Below are 16432 nucleotides of genomic sequence, written 5' to 3'. Positions count from 1 at the left end.
AGAAAAATGATGTTTTCAAAATTATAAAACTAGTCACATTATTCATTCACCCATTAGAGATATTCCAGCAATTATTATAGAACAGCTTTTAACATAAAGACAAACGTAAGAAATCAAAGACAGTATGTGTAGCTGGACCAAGACATATAAAGAACGGATGCAGTTTACAATTACCAGCCATTTGACGCTTTACTGTGCACGTTGGCTCCCATGCTAATTAACTGCTCTACTTGACTTGAAAAACCTCGTCCAGCAGCAACCATCAGAGCTGTTGCACTGGTTTCGCTATGCCTATAATCAACTAAAAACAGGAAAAGATAAATATAGGTTACATTTCCAAATTTTTTAAATCGTTTTAATTTTTTTTAAGTTAAATGAAAGAAATAAATGACTGTCAGGAGAATTCACTTGGGACTTTGCGCCTTAACCCACTACATGGTAACAGTATTACATAACCTTAACTCAGATCATCCAAGGAGATGTCATTCATATGCTTTTAATATAAACACAATGGAGGAGGGGCGCCTGGGTGGCTCAGTCAGTTGAGCATCCAACTTTTGACTTCAGCTCAGGTCATGATCCCAGGGTCACAGGATTGAGCCCCATGTCAGGCTCCATGCTGAGTGCAGAGCCTGCTTGGGATTCTCTCTCCCTCGCCCTCTGTCCCTCTCCCCCACTCACACTCTCTCTAAAAAAATAATAAATAAATAAATAAACAAATAAATAAATAAATAAATAAATAAAAATAAATGATGGAATAGGGACAATCATTTGGAAGGCAAGAGAAGGAAAGATAGTTGTTAAGCTGTCTTAAGCTCACCATGATAATTAAAACAGAAGACGAAAACTAGTAACTTGCAGAACCCTTAAATAATTTTCCTAAGCCTAGATATGTCTTAATCATCAGATGACAAAATACAAAGAATTAAAAAGTTTATGTTCATCAGCAACTGGTAATGAATGCTTAAAAGTGCAAATGCAAAGTTCAAGACCATTTTTTGTTGTTCTTTCGTTTTGTTTTCATTCCACCATTCCAGGCTGTTACTTACTGAGATGTTTAATGGAAATAAAGCATTGGCAGAAAGTTTACAAACCATAAAATCCCTCCATGAGAAAAACAAAGTTCTATTGAGTTTAAGTTCTTTCCTAGAATATATGTCTCAAGGAATGCAATATAATAAAATTGCTTAGCACCAGTTTGCTTAAATTATAAAACTGGTAATTTCAAAAATAAAGAATCACTGGGGGGGGGGGGAAACCTCTGCAGTAAAATTTAAGATAATTACAAATGGAAAATTTTAGATACCCAATTATTCTCATTGTTTAATAATACTCTACAACATGGTAACCATTATTAATACAAATCAATGGTTCTTAAGATGGGGAGGAGGACTCAGAAGAGAATTACCTCAAGCTTCTTATTTCTAAAAGCACAGATAGCCATGATTTACTCTAGATTCAGAGTCGGTAAGTCTGGGATGGCCAGGCACACGCATTTTTAAAAAGGTCTGAAAAGATTATGACCTATACTCACTGTAAGAGAATTACAGCTTCAACTGAATAGTCATTTGATAGCCCTGGAGAACAGAACCAAAATGTGTATATTTTTGAGCAGCAGGTACGAATAAGTATGTATTTTCAGCAGCAGGGTATTAATAAGTATCCAACAATTCCTTAGTACTCCTCTCTTCAAGAGGCAGAGCCTAATTCCATTCTCCTAGAGTAAGAGCTAGACTACGTAACTCACTCTAAAAGGTACCTACAGCTTCCTGCTTGCTTTTTCTCCTTCTCTTTTGATCACTCACTCTGAAAGAAGCCAGCTGTCACATCCTAGGAAGAATAAGACAGCCAGCCCTATGAAGAGGTCCACATGGCAACAAACTGAAGCCTTATGCCAAAAGCAGAGATGACTGGAGGCCTCTTGCCAAGAGCCACCTCAGCGAGCCTCCTCAGAACCAGATGCTCCAGTTCCAGTGAAACCTTCAGATGACCAAACCCCTGACAACAGCTTCACTACTGTCACTAGGAGCCAGAACCACTCAGTTTTGCCACTCTCAGATTCTTGATTCTCAGAAGCAGTGTGAGATAATAAATGTTTCAGGTTGCTAAGTTTAGGAATGATTTGTTATGCAGCAATAGGTAACTAGGACAATAAGCATGACAAAGAATGCCTACATCTTACTAATTACCAGCTGCTTCCACAGGATCACATGGAGAAACTGACAACATTAAAAAGAAACCTATGAAGCCCAGGGTCTCCTGGATTACATGAAGTATTTTCAACTCTGGTGCCAATTAAGGATTGAGATTTTAGAAGAAAAATAAAAAGACAGGAATTCAATAACTGTTCAAAGAATTACTACAACATTTTAGTTTGCTTCACACAGCTTAAAATACTAGCATAGCGCACTCTAGAAAATGTCCAGTGACACTTTTATAAAGATGCAGGACCTGGATGCATAGGATGATGACATCCAAGTAATAGTATACACTAAAGAAATATCTAGGATGAAGGTCAAGAATAATACATTAATGCTTCATAAATATTTTAAGGCAACTTGCCTCAGAGTTCAAATTTTCCTAATTTTCAGGTAAGATGGCAAGGCATTTCTCTTTTGGAGAAAAAAAGATTGCCAGAAAACTGGAGATGAACAAATGTTCACATTTCCAAATACAAAAAGTTACTTTTCAAAATACAGATAATTTATTTTTTTAATGACTGATAAACTGGAAAAAAAAAGTAGATCAAACTAAATTTACAAAGATCTTCATTTCCTTCTTAAGAGGTCTGTTAGATTAGTACATTATGGAATTATAACCATTTGAACAACTACACCTAAATATTGACCTAAAGCCTCTTCTAGCATACATAGCACATGGTCATTGACCCAGGCCTTCTGAGCTAATAAACTGAGAAGGTTTATTAATACACTAGGTAACAATTAGAACTGGGTGGCAGGGGCGGGGGGGAGGGGGGTTGTTAACCAAAACCAATGGGCCAAATCTAATTATGAGATTTAAAAACTCAAAAAAAATAAAAATAAAAAAAAGCAGAACAACATGTAAATGATAGGGGGCATTCATTTAACAAAATCCCATGTTAAAAAAAAAAAAAAGAGAAGAACTAGAAGTTTTAAAGGTGATATGAATCACTAAGACAATGTGGTTGGCAACGAGATATACTAACCATAGGCTGAATTGATGTAAGTAAAAAGTAAAGATTTTTAGGCTGATTGACCTACTGTACCTGAAGCTAGTCACTAAGAGACAATAAGTATTTAAAGCTATGACTAGATGAGAACCACATAAGAAGTCCGTGTAAATTGAAGCAAGGCCTAAGGACTGAGGCCTGGGCCACTGCATCTTTAGAGGTCAGGAAAAGGGAAGATTCTGCGAAGGAAACCAAGAAGTTCCAGCTGGAATAGGATAGGCTGACTGAAGGAAATGTTTCAAGAAAGGAGTGATCAATAATAATAATAATAACACTGAGAAGTTTAGTTGAGGGGATAAACCACTTGACATCTAAATCATTTCCAGTACTGACTCTCTGGCCTTTCATTCTGTCTTTTGCCTAGAAGGCTTCAGAGTTCTGAAACTCACCTCTGGTTACCAATAGTCACTATAATCAACTAACAAAATCAGGCTAGGTCATTATGAAAACGTATCACATGACATAAAGCATGTGCATGTGAATGAGTACTTGAGCTTATATAACTAACGGTATGTTAAAATTCATCACTTACTAAATACAAAATCTAGAGCAAAGTTATCAATCTTTTTTTTTCCTTCCTTTTTTGAAATCACAAATTTCAAAAAAATCGAAGATATTCCCTTGGGAGGGAAGGAACATGTATTGATGGGTACAATATATATACAGAAATATGGGTACAATATATATACAGAAAAATACCTCTGCACATAACTGCACATATATTCACAGACCCCCACATAGCTATTCTGAAGACAACTAGATTAAGAATCCCTGATTTAGGGGCACTTGGGTGGCTCAGTCGGTTAAGCGTCCAACTTCAGCTCAGGTCATGATCTCACAGTTCATGAGTTCGAGTACCATGTCGGGCCCTACCCTGACAGCTCAGAGCCTGGAGCTTGCTTCAGATTCAGTGTCTCCCTCTCTCTCTGCCACTCCCACTCCCCCGCCCCACTCATGCTCTGTCTCTCTCTCTCTCAAAAATTAACATTAAAAAAAAAAAAAGAAGAATCCCTAATTTAACACAATATTTATTCTACTATGCTAATAAGATCTTGATTTGCCCATTTGAAATAAGTACTCCAAAAGAACAAATTATTGGTTGTGAACAACAAATGTAGTACATACATTCTGAATTAAACTACATTTCCACCATAAATAACTGTAAGAGTAAAAAAAAATATTTTTTAAGAAGTTATACATACCGCTAACATTTTCAGTTAAAATAAGGTGAAAGACCTGAGCGAAGGCATCGACATCTTTATGTAGCCATATGTCACAAAGACAAGCATCCATTTCCTTTATTAACCATGGTTCAAGGCAATTCACATCTTTTTCTGTCTTTAAAAAACAAAACAAAAGCAGAGGTTATAAATTACCTGACAGCTTAACCTTTGCTTGCAAAGAATATGAGATGACACAATGGCCACAAGAACTATTAACCACATATAATATAATAGCACAGGCTTTGACATAAAAGTTTCTCATCTGAACACACACACTCCACTTACAATATCGTATCTTGTTCTTACATTTATCTTTCATCTGAGAATGAGTTTGTAACCAAAGGAGCATGATTCAGTCAAAATATTACCTAAGTGTGTTTCTAGCAAAATGTTGCTAAATATACTTGTACACCAGTGGTTCTCTCTCCCAGCTGCACATCAGAGGGGCCAACACTGGTGTATTTCAACACTGATGCCAAGTTCATGAGAACCTCTGCTGGTGGAGGCAAGATTCCATAAGGGCTTTAAAATAAGTTCCTGAGGTGATGCTCATGTGCAACCAGGCTTAAGAAACACTGATTTAATGGTCAAAAGGCTATTCACTGAACCAAATGCACCTGCATATGTACCTTCTCATGCTCAAAACAGTTAAATTCTTTTTCCAAAAAGTGCATAGGCCCAGCAATATTTTGCATCACACTAATCACCAGTGCCTTTTAAAGAAATCTAAACCAGAATTAAAGACCAGAAGGGACCTAGGAAATCAGCTAGTTCCAGTTTTCAACCTGGATTCAAACAGTTTCAATGGAACCCAAGGTAGCAGAAGCCCCATGTAGGGATGGGAGTGGACAGTAAAGACGAGCAGGCAGGGCTTCTACAAAATATTTCATTTGTAAAACATTCTGTGGCAAAATAGAAAAAAGAAAAGCAGAAGAAAAGAATAAACTGAGGTCTATAGCAGGTAACTGATTTTATAAAGTCACATAGCTGGTTGGTTGTAGAAACAACACCAGTATTGACTATGGGCTCTAATATCAAAAGTTTTTTCTCAATTTTCTCTTAACTGAACTTATCTTACATTGTTCAGCTCACAGGTTCTTAAACTTTTGAGATGGTAGGGGCACCTGGGTAGCTCAGTGGGTTAAGCATCCAACTTTGCCTCAGGTCATGATCTTGCGGTTCGTGGGTTCGAGCCCTGCACTGGGTTCTGTGCTGACAGCTCAGAGCTTGAAGCCTACTCTGGATTCTGTGTCTCCCTCTCTGTTTCTCCCCCACTCATGTTCTGCCTCTTTCAAAATTAATAAACATTAAAAAAATTTTAATAAAAAAAACTTTTGAGATGATAAAATATCAGGCAATGATAACATATATCCATAATATCTGTATTGTCTTCAAAAAAATCAGAGAAAATATTGAAATAATTTAAATTCATATAAAACAATAAAAAATGTTGCATTATTTGCCAAAAAAAGTGTGTTAGAAAGTTTTTCTGAAAAATGTGTTGTAGCCTAAGATAAACTAAGAGAATTACACTGTAATAATTCAGTAACATATTATAATCTCGTAAGATGTTCTTTAAACTACACAATTTTCACTCAAAATATCAGTGTGAAATCAACAAGGTCTTACCAACTGGCTGAAGACAGCATCACCACCATCATCCAACAAATCATACTCTTCAGTCACATTCGGAACAGTTCTCTGCCTCTGAGACTCAGGCTTGAATGTATTCTCTTGAGCCGAATACCATTCTGTAAGAGTAGTTTGTTGCTTCTCTTCTAAATTAGTAACAAAAACAACAACAAAAAAGTACACAAATGCTTCACATTGGGGAATATATTGTGCTTTTAAAAATTAAGTGAATCTGAAAATACTTCAAAGTTGGCTTTATTTTTTCAAAATACGTTAATGAGAAACATCCAGTAATGTTTATGCTTAAATACATCATCTATTCCACGTTATTGGTGAGAAGTTTATTTCTAAGTCAGTCCAAATTTCAAGAAAACTATTTGAGCCATACTATAAATATTGCTTAAAACAATGACTAATATTCAAACAGCACTTTGTAGAAAAACAATTCATTGAACTTCTACCACCATGCCAGTTGTTTGAGGTACAAGTGATCTACAATTTTCACCTTCAAAAGCTTAGAGATCTACTAGTTTTATGATCTACATATGAAATAGGAATTGCTAATTCCTACTGCTTTTATTCAAGTGGAGAATCCAAAGAACTTAAGATTCTTGTCCAAGGTCACACAGACTAAACAAAGGAAGCAAAGCTTGAAGCCAAATCTCATATCGCGAATAATGAAGTTAAAAGTAAGCAAGAAGAAGGGCGCCTGGGTGGCTCAGTAGGTTAAGCGTCCGACTTCGTTAAGCGTCCGACTTCGGCTCAGGTCATGATCTCACTTAGTGAGTTCAAGCCCCACGTCAGGCTCTGTGCTGACAGAGTGGAGCCTGGAGCCTGCTTCAGATTCTGTGTCTCCCTCTCTCTCTCTCTGCCCCTCCCCTGCTCATGCTCTCTCTCTCTCTCTCTCTCAAAAATAAACATTAAAAAAAATCGGAAAAAAAAAAGCAACCAAGAAGAATCTCACCCTAACTCCAAAGCTGAGATATACTGTAAGTCGTGATTAAGAGATGTATTAATGGGCAAATAACACTAAGTTGTAAGCACAGATGCAATTCATAACGAAATCAAGATTTGAAAACCTGGCATTTGTATCACAGATGAACCTGTTACTACTCACATGCCACTCCCTTCAACGCCTCCTGCCTACTCCCCATCCGGGTCCTGTGCAATGTGCTGTGGCGGGTCACATTCTTACCGTATGCGGCATGTCAAACACTCGGCAGCACATAGTCTTCGGCCTCCTTAAAACAGTGGCTGCATCTCTGGATACAGACACACTCACCCTCCTCCACCCCAGCATCCACTTTCAATTCCTCTCTATAGATGATAATTTATGGACATAAACCACCACGTAGCAGGTACACTTAGGACCAAACTCTAATATGATTTTATACAATTACGTGCAAGGGAAAAATACTTTCAAGTGTCCTTGTACCTCCACAGGATAAGACCAAAAACTTAGTATTAGTAGTACTTTTGTTTTAAATTTGTTTGATAAAAAGCTTACCTCGTTGTTTTTCCTTTTTGTATTTTAACATTTCTTTGTTTGTGTATCCAGTAGTTCTTAAGATGTCTTCCAGAAACATTTCTTTTACTTCAAAAGGTCTTCCCTGTACTAAATAATAGGAATACTTTAAAGACTCAGTTTGCATCACAGGGACGATGCACATAAAAACATGAGAATCCTGAGTTAATGAACTGGAGTATAAAAATCCAAAAGCAATTCCAAAGGTCAAGTGATCCCCATGATATTGTCATGTCATTATATTTAAATATAATTCTGATTTTCATTTTACAGAACTGCTCATTTGCTTGTCTTTTCTAGGGTTTACTATCTACTTATCCTGTGTCTGTCATCATGGCAGACCCCAGGAATACAAATCATAAGCAGAAACACAGCTGCCTCCTACTCTCTTGAAGCTTACACACTAGAAAGGGAGACAAACATTAATCCAATAATCCAGAATATAAATGTGAAAACAGAGTTGTAATAAATCCTCCCAGAGAAAAGCACAGGATACCATCACATAATAGGGGATTTGAATGAGTCAAGAAAATCATCCTCTCAGAGAAGATGAGGACCAAGAGAAGGGATAAATGAAATACTAACCTGTATGCAGAAGAAATATACAATGAAGAAAACAAAAGCACATGCAAAGATGCTATGATGGGAAAGAGTATGATGTCTTCAAGAAACTAATTGGCCAAGCAAACTGGAACATGGTGGGAGATGGGGAGTAAAGAGGGGTTGTAGTTTGAGATGAGGCAGGAGAAACAGGTGAGCCTTATTAAGGATTTAGGTCTTCATCCTGAGGTAATGGTTATCCAAAGTTTAAGCTCAGCAGAGTGCTCAACATCCTCAGAATTCCAGGTCAGAAAAGACCACTCTGGCTGCAGTAGATAACACAGATTTAAAAGAGAGCAGAGGAGAAGCACCTGGATGGCTCAGTTGGTTAAGCATTGGACTTTGGCTTAGGTCATGATCTCATGGTTCATGGGTTCAAGCCCCACATCAGGCTCTGTGCTGGCAGCTCAGAGCCCGGAGCCTGCTTTGGATTCTGTGTCTCCCTCTCTCTCTGTCCCTCCCCTGCTTATGTTCTCTCTCTCTCTCTCTCTCTCTCTCTCTCTCTCTCTCAAAAATAAACAAACATTAAGGGGCACCTGGGTGGCTCAGTCAGTTGAGCGTCTGACTTTGGCTCAGGTCATGATCTCACAGCTCATGAATTCGAGCCCCACGTCAGGCTCTGCTGACGGCTCGGAGCCTGGAGCCTGCTTCAGATTCTGTGTCTCCCTCTTTCTCTGCCCCTAACCCACTCACATTCTGTCTCTGTCCCTCTCAAAAATAAATACACATTAAAAATAAATAAACATTAAACATTTTTTTAAATAAAATAAATAAAAGAGAGCAGAGGAATGGGGGTGCCTGGTTGGCTCAGTTGGTTAGGCATCCAACTCTTGATTTTGGCTCAGGTCAGTTATGACATCAAGCCCCGCATCTACGCTGACAGCATGGAGTGTGCTTGGTATTCTCTCTCTTCTCTCTCTGTCTTTCCCCCACTCTTTCTTGTGTGCATACGTGCACTCTCTAGATAGATAGATAGATAGATAGATAGATAGATAGATAGATAAGAGAGCAGAGGGGATGGAAGCGACCAGGTTATCATCTGATAATTCAAGTAAAAGAGAACAATATTTGAATAAAACTGGTGATGATAAAAACGGACAAGAGAGGGGCGCCTGGGTGGCGCAGTCGGTTAAGCGTCCGACTTCAGCCAGGTCACGATCTCGCGGTCCGTGAGTTCGAGCCCCGCGTCAGGCTCTGGGCTGATGGCTCAGAGCCTGGAGCCTGTTTCCGATTCTGTGTCTCCCTCTCTCTCTGCCCCTCCCCCGTTCATGCTCTGTCTCTCTCTGTCCCAAAAATAAATAAACGTTGAAAAAAAAAAAAAAAAAAAACGGACAAGAGACAGACTCCAGAGATAGGAAGCAAAATACACAAAACTCAGCATTAAATTGGATATGAAGGAATGATATGAAGGGTCAACCATGTTTCTTAGATGTCTGGCGCACAAAACCGGATAGATGATGAGGTCAATCTCAAAGGTAACAAGCAAAGCTAAAAGCAACAGACTGGCTGGTGGGAGCTGGGGTTTGGTTTTAGACATGTCAAATGTAAGGTGACAAAACGAGCTTTCAACTAGCAGATGTATAAGTTTTGTAAGAAAGACTGGTTTGTGACGTAGGTGATTAGGTTGATGGTATGATTAACTAAAACGGACAACACAGATTTTTTTTTTTAATTTTTTTTTTAACGTTTATTTATTTTTGAGACAGGGAGAGACAGCATGAACGGGGGAGGGTCAGAGAGAGAGGGAGACACAGAATCTGAAACAGGCTCCAGGCTCTGAGCTGTCAGCACAGAGCCCGACGCGGGGCTCGAACTCACGGACCACGAGATCATAACCTGAGCCGAAGTCGGATGCTTAACCGACTGAGCCACCCAAGCACCCCAACACAGATTTTTGTAGAAGAGATTAAATATTTAGGTTGGGACATATTAGAAATGAGCTGCTTATAAGACATCAAAGCCCAAAGCTCTGGAGAACAGTTTGAATTAGAAACAAAGATTCAGGGAGCCCCTGGCTGGCTCAGTTGGTAGAGCATGGGACTCTTGATCTCAGGGGGTCATGAGTTCAAGCCCCACTCTGGGCATAAAGCTTACTTAAAGAAAATGTTCAAAATAAACAAAAAATAAACAGAAACAAAGATTCAGGGTCCATGAGTATAAAAAGTAAGTAGAAGCCACAGGCATGAATGAGAGCTTCCAGGGAAACTACCTGTGCATCTCCAGTACCTAGTAGAGTACAGCACAGACCAGGAAAGAAGAGGAAAACAAAGGAAGGAAGAAGGAAGGGAAGATGAATGAGAAAGAAGGAAAAAAAAAAAGGATCAAGGGAATAATCCCAAAGAATACCAATATATAAGCACCATGCAAAAGAGAAGCCCACCAAGGAGACCATGAGGGTACAAGTGCTAATGCAGAATTAGGAGACAGTGTTGTCAAATAAATTCTGGGATGTGAGCATTTCACATACAAAAAAGAGGGGCCAACCATGAGAAATATGGAAAATTTAAGTAAGATTTTTGTGGAAAATTTAAATAGTAGGCTTGGCAATTATATCAGTATCAAAACAATACTGGTAACAATACATGAATGAACAGCCCCATACACTACAGAAATATAAATCATTTCAGCTCTTTGAAAAAGTGAAATGGCAAAAGCTGTCAAAATTAAAAACAGATACACTCTTTTACTCAACAATTGTACTTTCAGGAATCTATCCCTAGAAATAAGAGCACCAGTATATAAGGATATACATACAGGATGTTTATTATAACACTGTTTATGGAGGGGGGATGAGCAAAGTCTAGAACCAATCTGAGTGTTCAAAAATAAATGGTTAAATAAATCATGGTACATTCGTATTATGAAATATTAAAATAGCTGCTTAGGGGCTCCTGGGTGGTTCAGTCGGTTAAGCGTCTGACTCTTGGTTTCAGCTCAAGTCATGACCTCACGGTTTGTAAGTTCGAGCCCCGCATCGTGCTCTGTGCTGACAGCATGGAGCCTGCTGGGGAGCCTCTGTCTCCCTCAACCCCTACACCTCCCCTGCTCACTCGCTCTCTCAAAATAAATAAACATTTTTTTTAAATAAAAAAATCATATTAAAAAAAAAGTACACAGGAAGTAAACACAGGAGTGTAGACTGCTCTTTTCAAGGAGTCTAGCAATAAAGGGGAAGCTGTAGGACAGAATTTAAGGAGGATACAGGACCACAATAAAGCACATTTCCTTTTAAGAATGAAAAACTGCCTCACAACACAATATCAACGAGTATAGGTGGAAAAGGAGAGGATGGAAATATATACAGATGAATGATTAGGAGGCAGGTCTCAGAGAAAACATAAATGGATGCACTCTACTTCAGAACATTCCCCAATTCCTATTACAATAAATATAATCATGCCAAAAGTATACTTTCATTAAAATCCTAGAAGAAATCTGACAATTTAACTTACTATAGATCACTGGGCAACTTCCAAAATATCTTATAAAAAGATTTACATCCAAGGCGGCACTAGAAAGAATAAGTTTCAAAGTTGGGTGCTTTTGCAACAGATCTCTTAACTTTGTAAGTAAAAAATCACTAAATCGATCCCTTTCATGTACTTCGTCCTGCAGTAAACAAAAAATAAAACCATGGAATAGTTAAAACATTATGGATGACTAAGCCTTTAAAATTATGGGGCTGCTGGGTTTTAAAGTAATTCAAATTAAATGTGAACAAGGCCAATTGGTACTCGTGAAAGTGTTGTATTATGGACAATTCAGAAATAATCAGACATTAACAACCAACTGAAACAAAGCACTGCCTCTTAACATAATATAAAAGACATACAAACTACAACAAATTCGGAATTAGTGGAGTCTAATTTAACATACTTTTGATAAATATAGAATCTACTTAAACATGCTTCAATTAGCATCAGGGTACAGGTGCGCCCTTTGGTTTGAATGAACAAAACTAATAAGTTTTCTAAAGCTGCTTATTGCAAGCTTCTAAAACTTAATCTAATTGTTTTCTGACACAAACTGGATAAAAGCTTACAACTTTTTAATAAGGTGGTAATTCATCTACTTCATCAACAGCTACTTAATTTAGCAGCTTAACTATGAAGTTAAATGACTATAAAGCGAAGACTGGGAAATACATATTAGCCAAAGGTGGAATCAGATGACTAAGCAGAGAGAGAAAAAAAAGAAAATTTTCACCCCATTCTGAGGAACGCTAAGTATTTGTATCATTTTCACATATAAAAAGCACTTTTTGAAAATCTACCTATACATTTAATTTGCCCTCATAAAACCTAATGGTAAGAATTCTTTACTTAATACAAGTAAAATTTATTTCTAATAATTACAGGCAATAAAAAGTAACTTCATTATAATACCTGTTCAAAAAAAAACTGGCTTTCACCCCTATTCTATTCTAAAAATATAATTAATTACATATTCAAATTTTTAAGCAATCTGAGTTGTATACGGCAAAACTCAGCAATATTCTTACCACAATAACATGTGTCACAGTCGACAATGTACTATCTCCCGCCATCAATGTACGAAGCAATACCCCATTAGTGCAAAATGTCAGAAGTGTCTTTGGAGAAACCCTTTTTAAAAAAAAAAAACAAAAATAAAGCATACAATTACAACTCTTAAATGTAATTAAAACATGATTACATTAAATGCTAATCTCATATGTAAGTTTTATAAATGTTAAAGTTACTAATATAGCATAGCAGTTTGTATGCTTTATTAGCCAAGTTATTGAAATATGTATTTTATACCTGACGAACTCACAAAATTTTTATTACTAACAGGCCTTTATTAATTATTTTAAGAAACCATTAAATAGATTTTTTTTTAAAAAAAACCTTGAGGCAAAATAACTTGTATTCGATCATAAATCCCCCTATAAAATGGGATTTGTATCCATGGCCCGAACTCTTTCTTCAACTATGTATTCAAAACCTTATGAAGTTCAGACATGACCTCAACATCCTATCAAAGACTTACTTGGAGCAAAATGATCACCTAACTTTTTGACTAACATAGTCCCTATTTAATGAAATATAAACGTTAATCTTTTCTAAGAATGCTAGGCTACAGGAGAACCATGGTTACCTGCTTTCTAACCGGATCTGATATCCAATCGTTTGACCAATCCTTTCTCTTCTCTCTGCAGCAACTCTTTCAGCCACAGCAATAGCTGCTAACCTTCTTGGCTGGGTACAAAATATACGGCAGGGGATACCATTTTTAAAGCAATCATCTAAAAGGAACTGAGGAATCTGAAATGAAAGTTTTAAAGTACTATAAAATGACATGACTATATACCCAGAAAGTCCAAGTCAATCACAACTGAAAAACTACTAGAATTAGAAAAGTTTGGTAACGTGTCCAAATAATCATAAAATCAACAACTTTTATGTAACTTCTAACAATCAGCTAGAAAATGTAATTTTCAAAGATCTGATTCACAAGAGAAACTAAAATGAAAATACTAAAAACAAATTCATACAGGGGCACTCAGCTGGTTAAGCATCTGACTCTTGGTTTCAGTTCAGGTCATGATCTCACAGTACCTAGGATAGAGCCCCACCTCAGGCTCTTGTGCTGACAGCAAGGCGCCTGCTTGGGATTCTATCTCTATCTCTGCCTCTCCCCTGCTCACTCTCTCAAATAAATAAATAAACTTTAAAAAAAATTTTGTAAAAAAAACCAAATTCACAGAGAAATAAGGCTTGCACAAATACAAATTCCACAAATATAAAATACAACTAAAAAACACTAACTGAATAAAGAAATAGGACACAATCTTGAGTAGAAATAATCAATACTTCAAAAATGTCAATTCTATCCAAATTATTCTATAAAGTCAATGAAACAACAATCAAAATTCCATTGGAATTTTTTTAAATAGTGAAAAGCATAAAGAAAGCAAAAATAGCCTAATACTGGGATGTACATGTCAGAAGGACTTAAAAAGTAAGTCTTTCTTGCCGTACCACTACCAGTATTCTCCAAAAAAGTAACTACTATTGGGGCGCCTGGGTGGTTCAGTCAGTTAAGCATCTGACTTTGGCTCTGGTCATGATCTCACATTTCGTAAGTTCAAGTCCCGCATCAGGCTCTGTACTGACAACTCAGAGCCTGAAGCCTACTTCAGATTCTGTGTCTCCCTCTCTCTCTGCCCCTTCCCCACTCACGTTCTCTCTCTCCCTCCCTCTCTCTCTTTCAAAAATAACTATTTTTAAAAAATAACTATTACTCCTTATGAACTGTTTCAGGGAAAAAATGTTTACACAATTTAGGATATTTGTGTATATTAACAGGCTTTTATTCACACAAAGCGATTACCGTACTTAATGTTTATAAAATTTGCAGATTTCACTTAATACTCAGATCTACCTAATCCATTCTAATAGCTGCATATTCCATCCTAGGGATGTGCTATAATTTAACAAATATCATGTTAAATAATTTCTAGTTTTTTTAAGTTACTGATATTACTGCTTGCTATTATAAAAATTGCTGCAGTGAATATCTTCACAAACTTTTATAAAGATATATATGCAGGGGCACCTAGATGGCTCAGTCGGTTAAGTGTCCGACTTTGGCTAAGGTCATGATCTCATGATTTGTGGCTCAAGCTCCACACTAGGCTCTGTGCTGACAGTTCGGAGCCTGGAGCCTGGAGCCTGCTTTGGATTCTGTGTCTGTCTGTCTGTCTGTCTCTCTCTATCTCTCTGCCCCTCCCCTGCTCATGCTCTCTCTCTCTCTCAAAAATGAATAAATATTAAAAAAAAGGTGTGTGTGTGTGTGTGTGTGTGTGTACACACACACACACACACACACACACACACAGGTCAAATGAAAGAGCATGTAAATGTTTTAAGGTGGGTTTTGTTTGTTTGTTTGTTTTAGAGAGAACAGGGGAGAGGGGCAGAGGGAGAGAGAGAGAGACCCAAGCTGACTCCATGCTCAGCACAGAGCCCAACATAGGGCTAGATCCCACGACCCCAGGATTATTACCTGAGCTCAAATCAAGAGTCAGATACTAAACCAACTGAGCCACCCAGCCACCCCAAGAGTATGTAAATTTAAATTGGAGAGAAGTAGTATCAAATCGCCCTCCAAAACAATTTATACTCCTGCCCATAAAGCAGAAGATGCTGTTTTCCCAACACCTATGCAAATATGTATCGTTAATGTTTTAGTTTCTGCCCCTCTGATAGTTGAAAAATATAATCATTGTTTTGATTTCATTTAACTGTAAGTGAGAGAGAGAGAGCATCATTTCATGCATGTTTCAGCCTCTAGGATTTTTTTAAACTTGACTAGTTTATACAGAAGCATAAATGAACACAAATAGGAAATATTTAAGGAAATAATTTTCTCTTAGGAAATATTTAAGAAGAGAAGATAATAAACTGGAATATTATGCTACATACTGTAAAACGACAAAAAGCAAAAAAGAGGGATCCTGGTGCAAAAATAATTAAAGACAGATAATAAAAATTCCAGAAATAGACCCAAGTACTATAGAAACTTCGTTTGATCAAAAGGGCTACCTTAAGTGAAGAGGGAAAAGATAATTAAATAAAAATTATATTGGAACAACTAGATATTAACATGAAGAAAACAGTAAGATGGATTCCTACCTGACATGATATTATAAATTCCAGATGGATTTTTAAAACTATAAATACAAAAATACTAGAATAAAGTATTTATAGGAAAATGTTTTTTAATCTTGGGATAGGAAATGCCTTTCTCAGCATGGCTCAAAGCCCTAAAAAAAAGATTGACAGATGTGACTAAATAATTAGTAAAGCTAATACACAAGATACCACAAAGCAAAGCTACAGAGCAAACAAAAAACTGAGAGAAATCATTTTTAGGATATCTAACAGATAACAGGCATGTAGGCATAATATTTAAAACACCACTAAATACCTTTCTGGTTATAAACACGGTCTTCTCTACCTCACCTGAAAACCCAGACTCAGGAGGCCTCAATCCCTGCCTCCCTATTCCCAGAAGAGCCAAAGCTAACTATGTAGGAGGCTTTTTCAGAGGATAAGACGACTTTGTCTTCCCAGAAGATAAACCCTCTACTTTCCTTTATGAGGCAGATAGCAACCCCAAACCACAGACAGGTTGGGACCTGCGCAGGCCTCAACGTCTACAGTCAACTTTATATTAACGTTTGGTATTATTAATATTGCTGTTAGTTTAACTCCT

General features: G+C 37.2%; 1 protein-coding gene across 3 annotated transcripts in view; it reads right to left on the bottom strand.

Moving 5' to 3' along the window:
- YTHDC2 (YTH domain containing 2) overlaps positions 1-16432 on the bottom strand; it is a 68958-nt gene that overhangs the window by 41260 nt on the left and 11266 nt on the right. For all 3 annotated transcript variants that reach the window (XM_030316721.1, XM_030316713.1, XM_030316711.1), the window contains exons 5-11: positions 13310-13476; positions 12693-12795; positions 11644-11800; positions 7574-7681; positions 6064-6212; positions 4414-4549; positions 175-301 (exon numbers count right to left, since the gene is read on the bottom strand). In XM_030316721.1, coding sequence (XP_030172581.1) covers positions 175-301; positions 4414-4549; positions 6064-6212; positions 7574-7681; positions 11644-11800; positions 12693-12795; positions 13310-13476 — 947 coding nt within the window. The remainder of the gene's footprint in view (positions 1-174; positions 302-4413; positions 4550-6063; positions 6213-7573; positions 7682-11643; positions 11801-12692; positions 12796-13309; positions 13477-16432) is intronic.

The sequence above is a fragment of the Lynx canadensis genome, chromosome A1 (assembly GCF_007474595.2).
Source record: "Lynx canadensis isolate LIC74 chromosome A1, mLynCan4.pri.v2, whole genome shotgun sequence".
Classification (NCBI taxonomy): domain Eukaryota; kingdom Metazoa; phylum Chordata; class Mammalia; order Carnivora; family Felidae; genus Lynx; species Lynx canadensis.
This window is presented reverse-complemented; position numbering and strand designations above follow the sequence as displayed.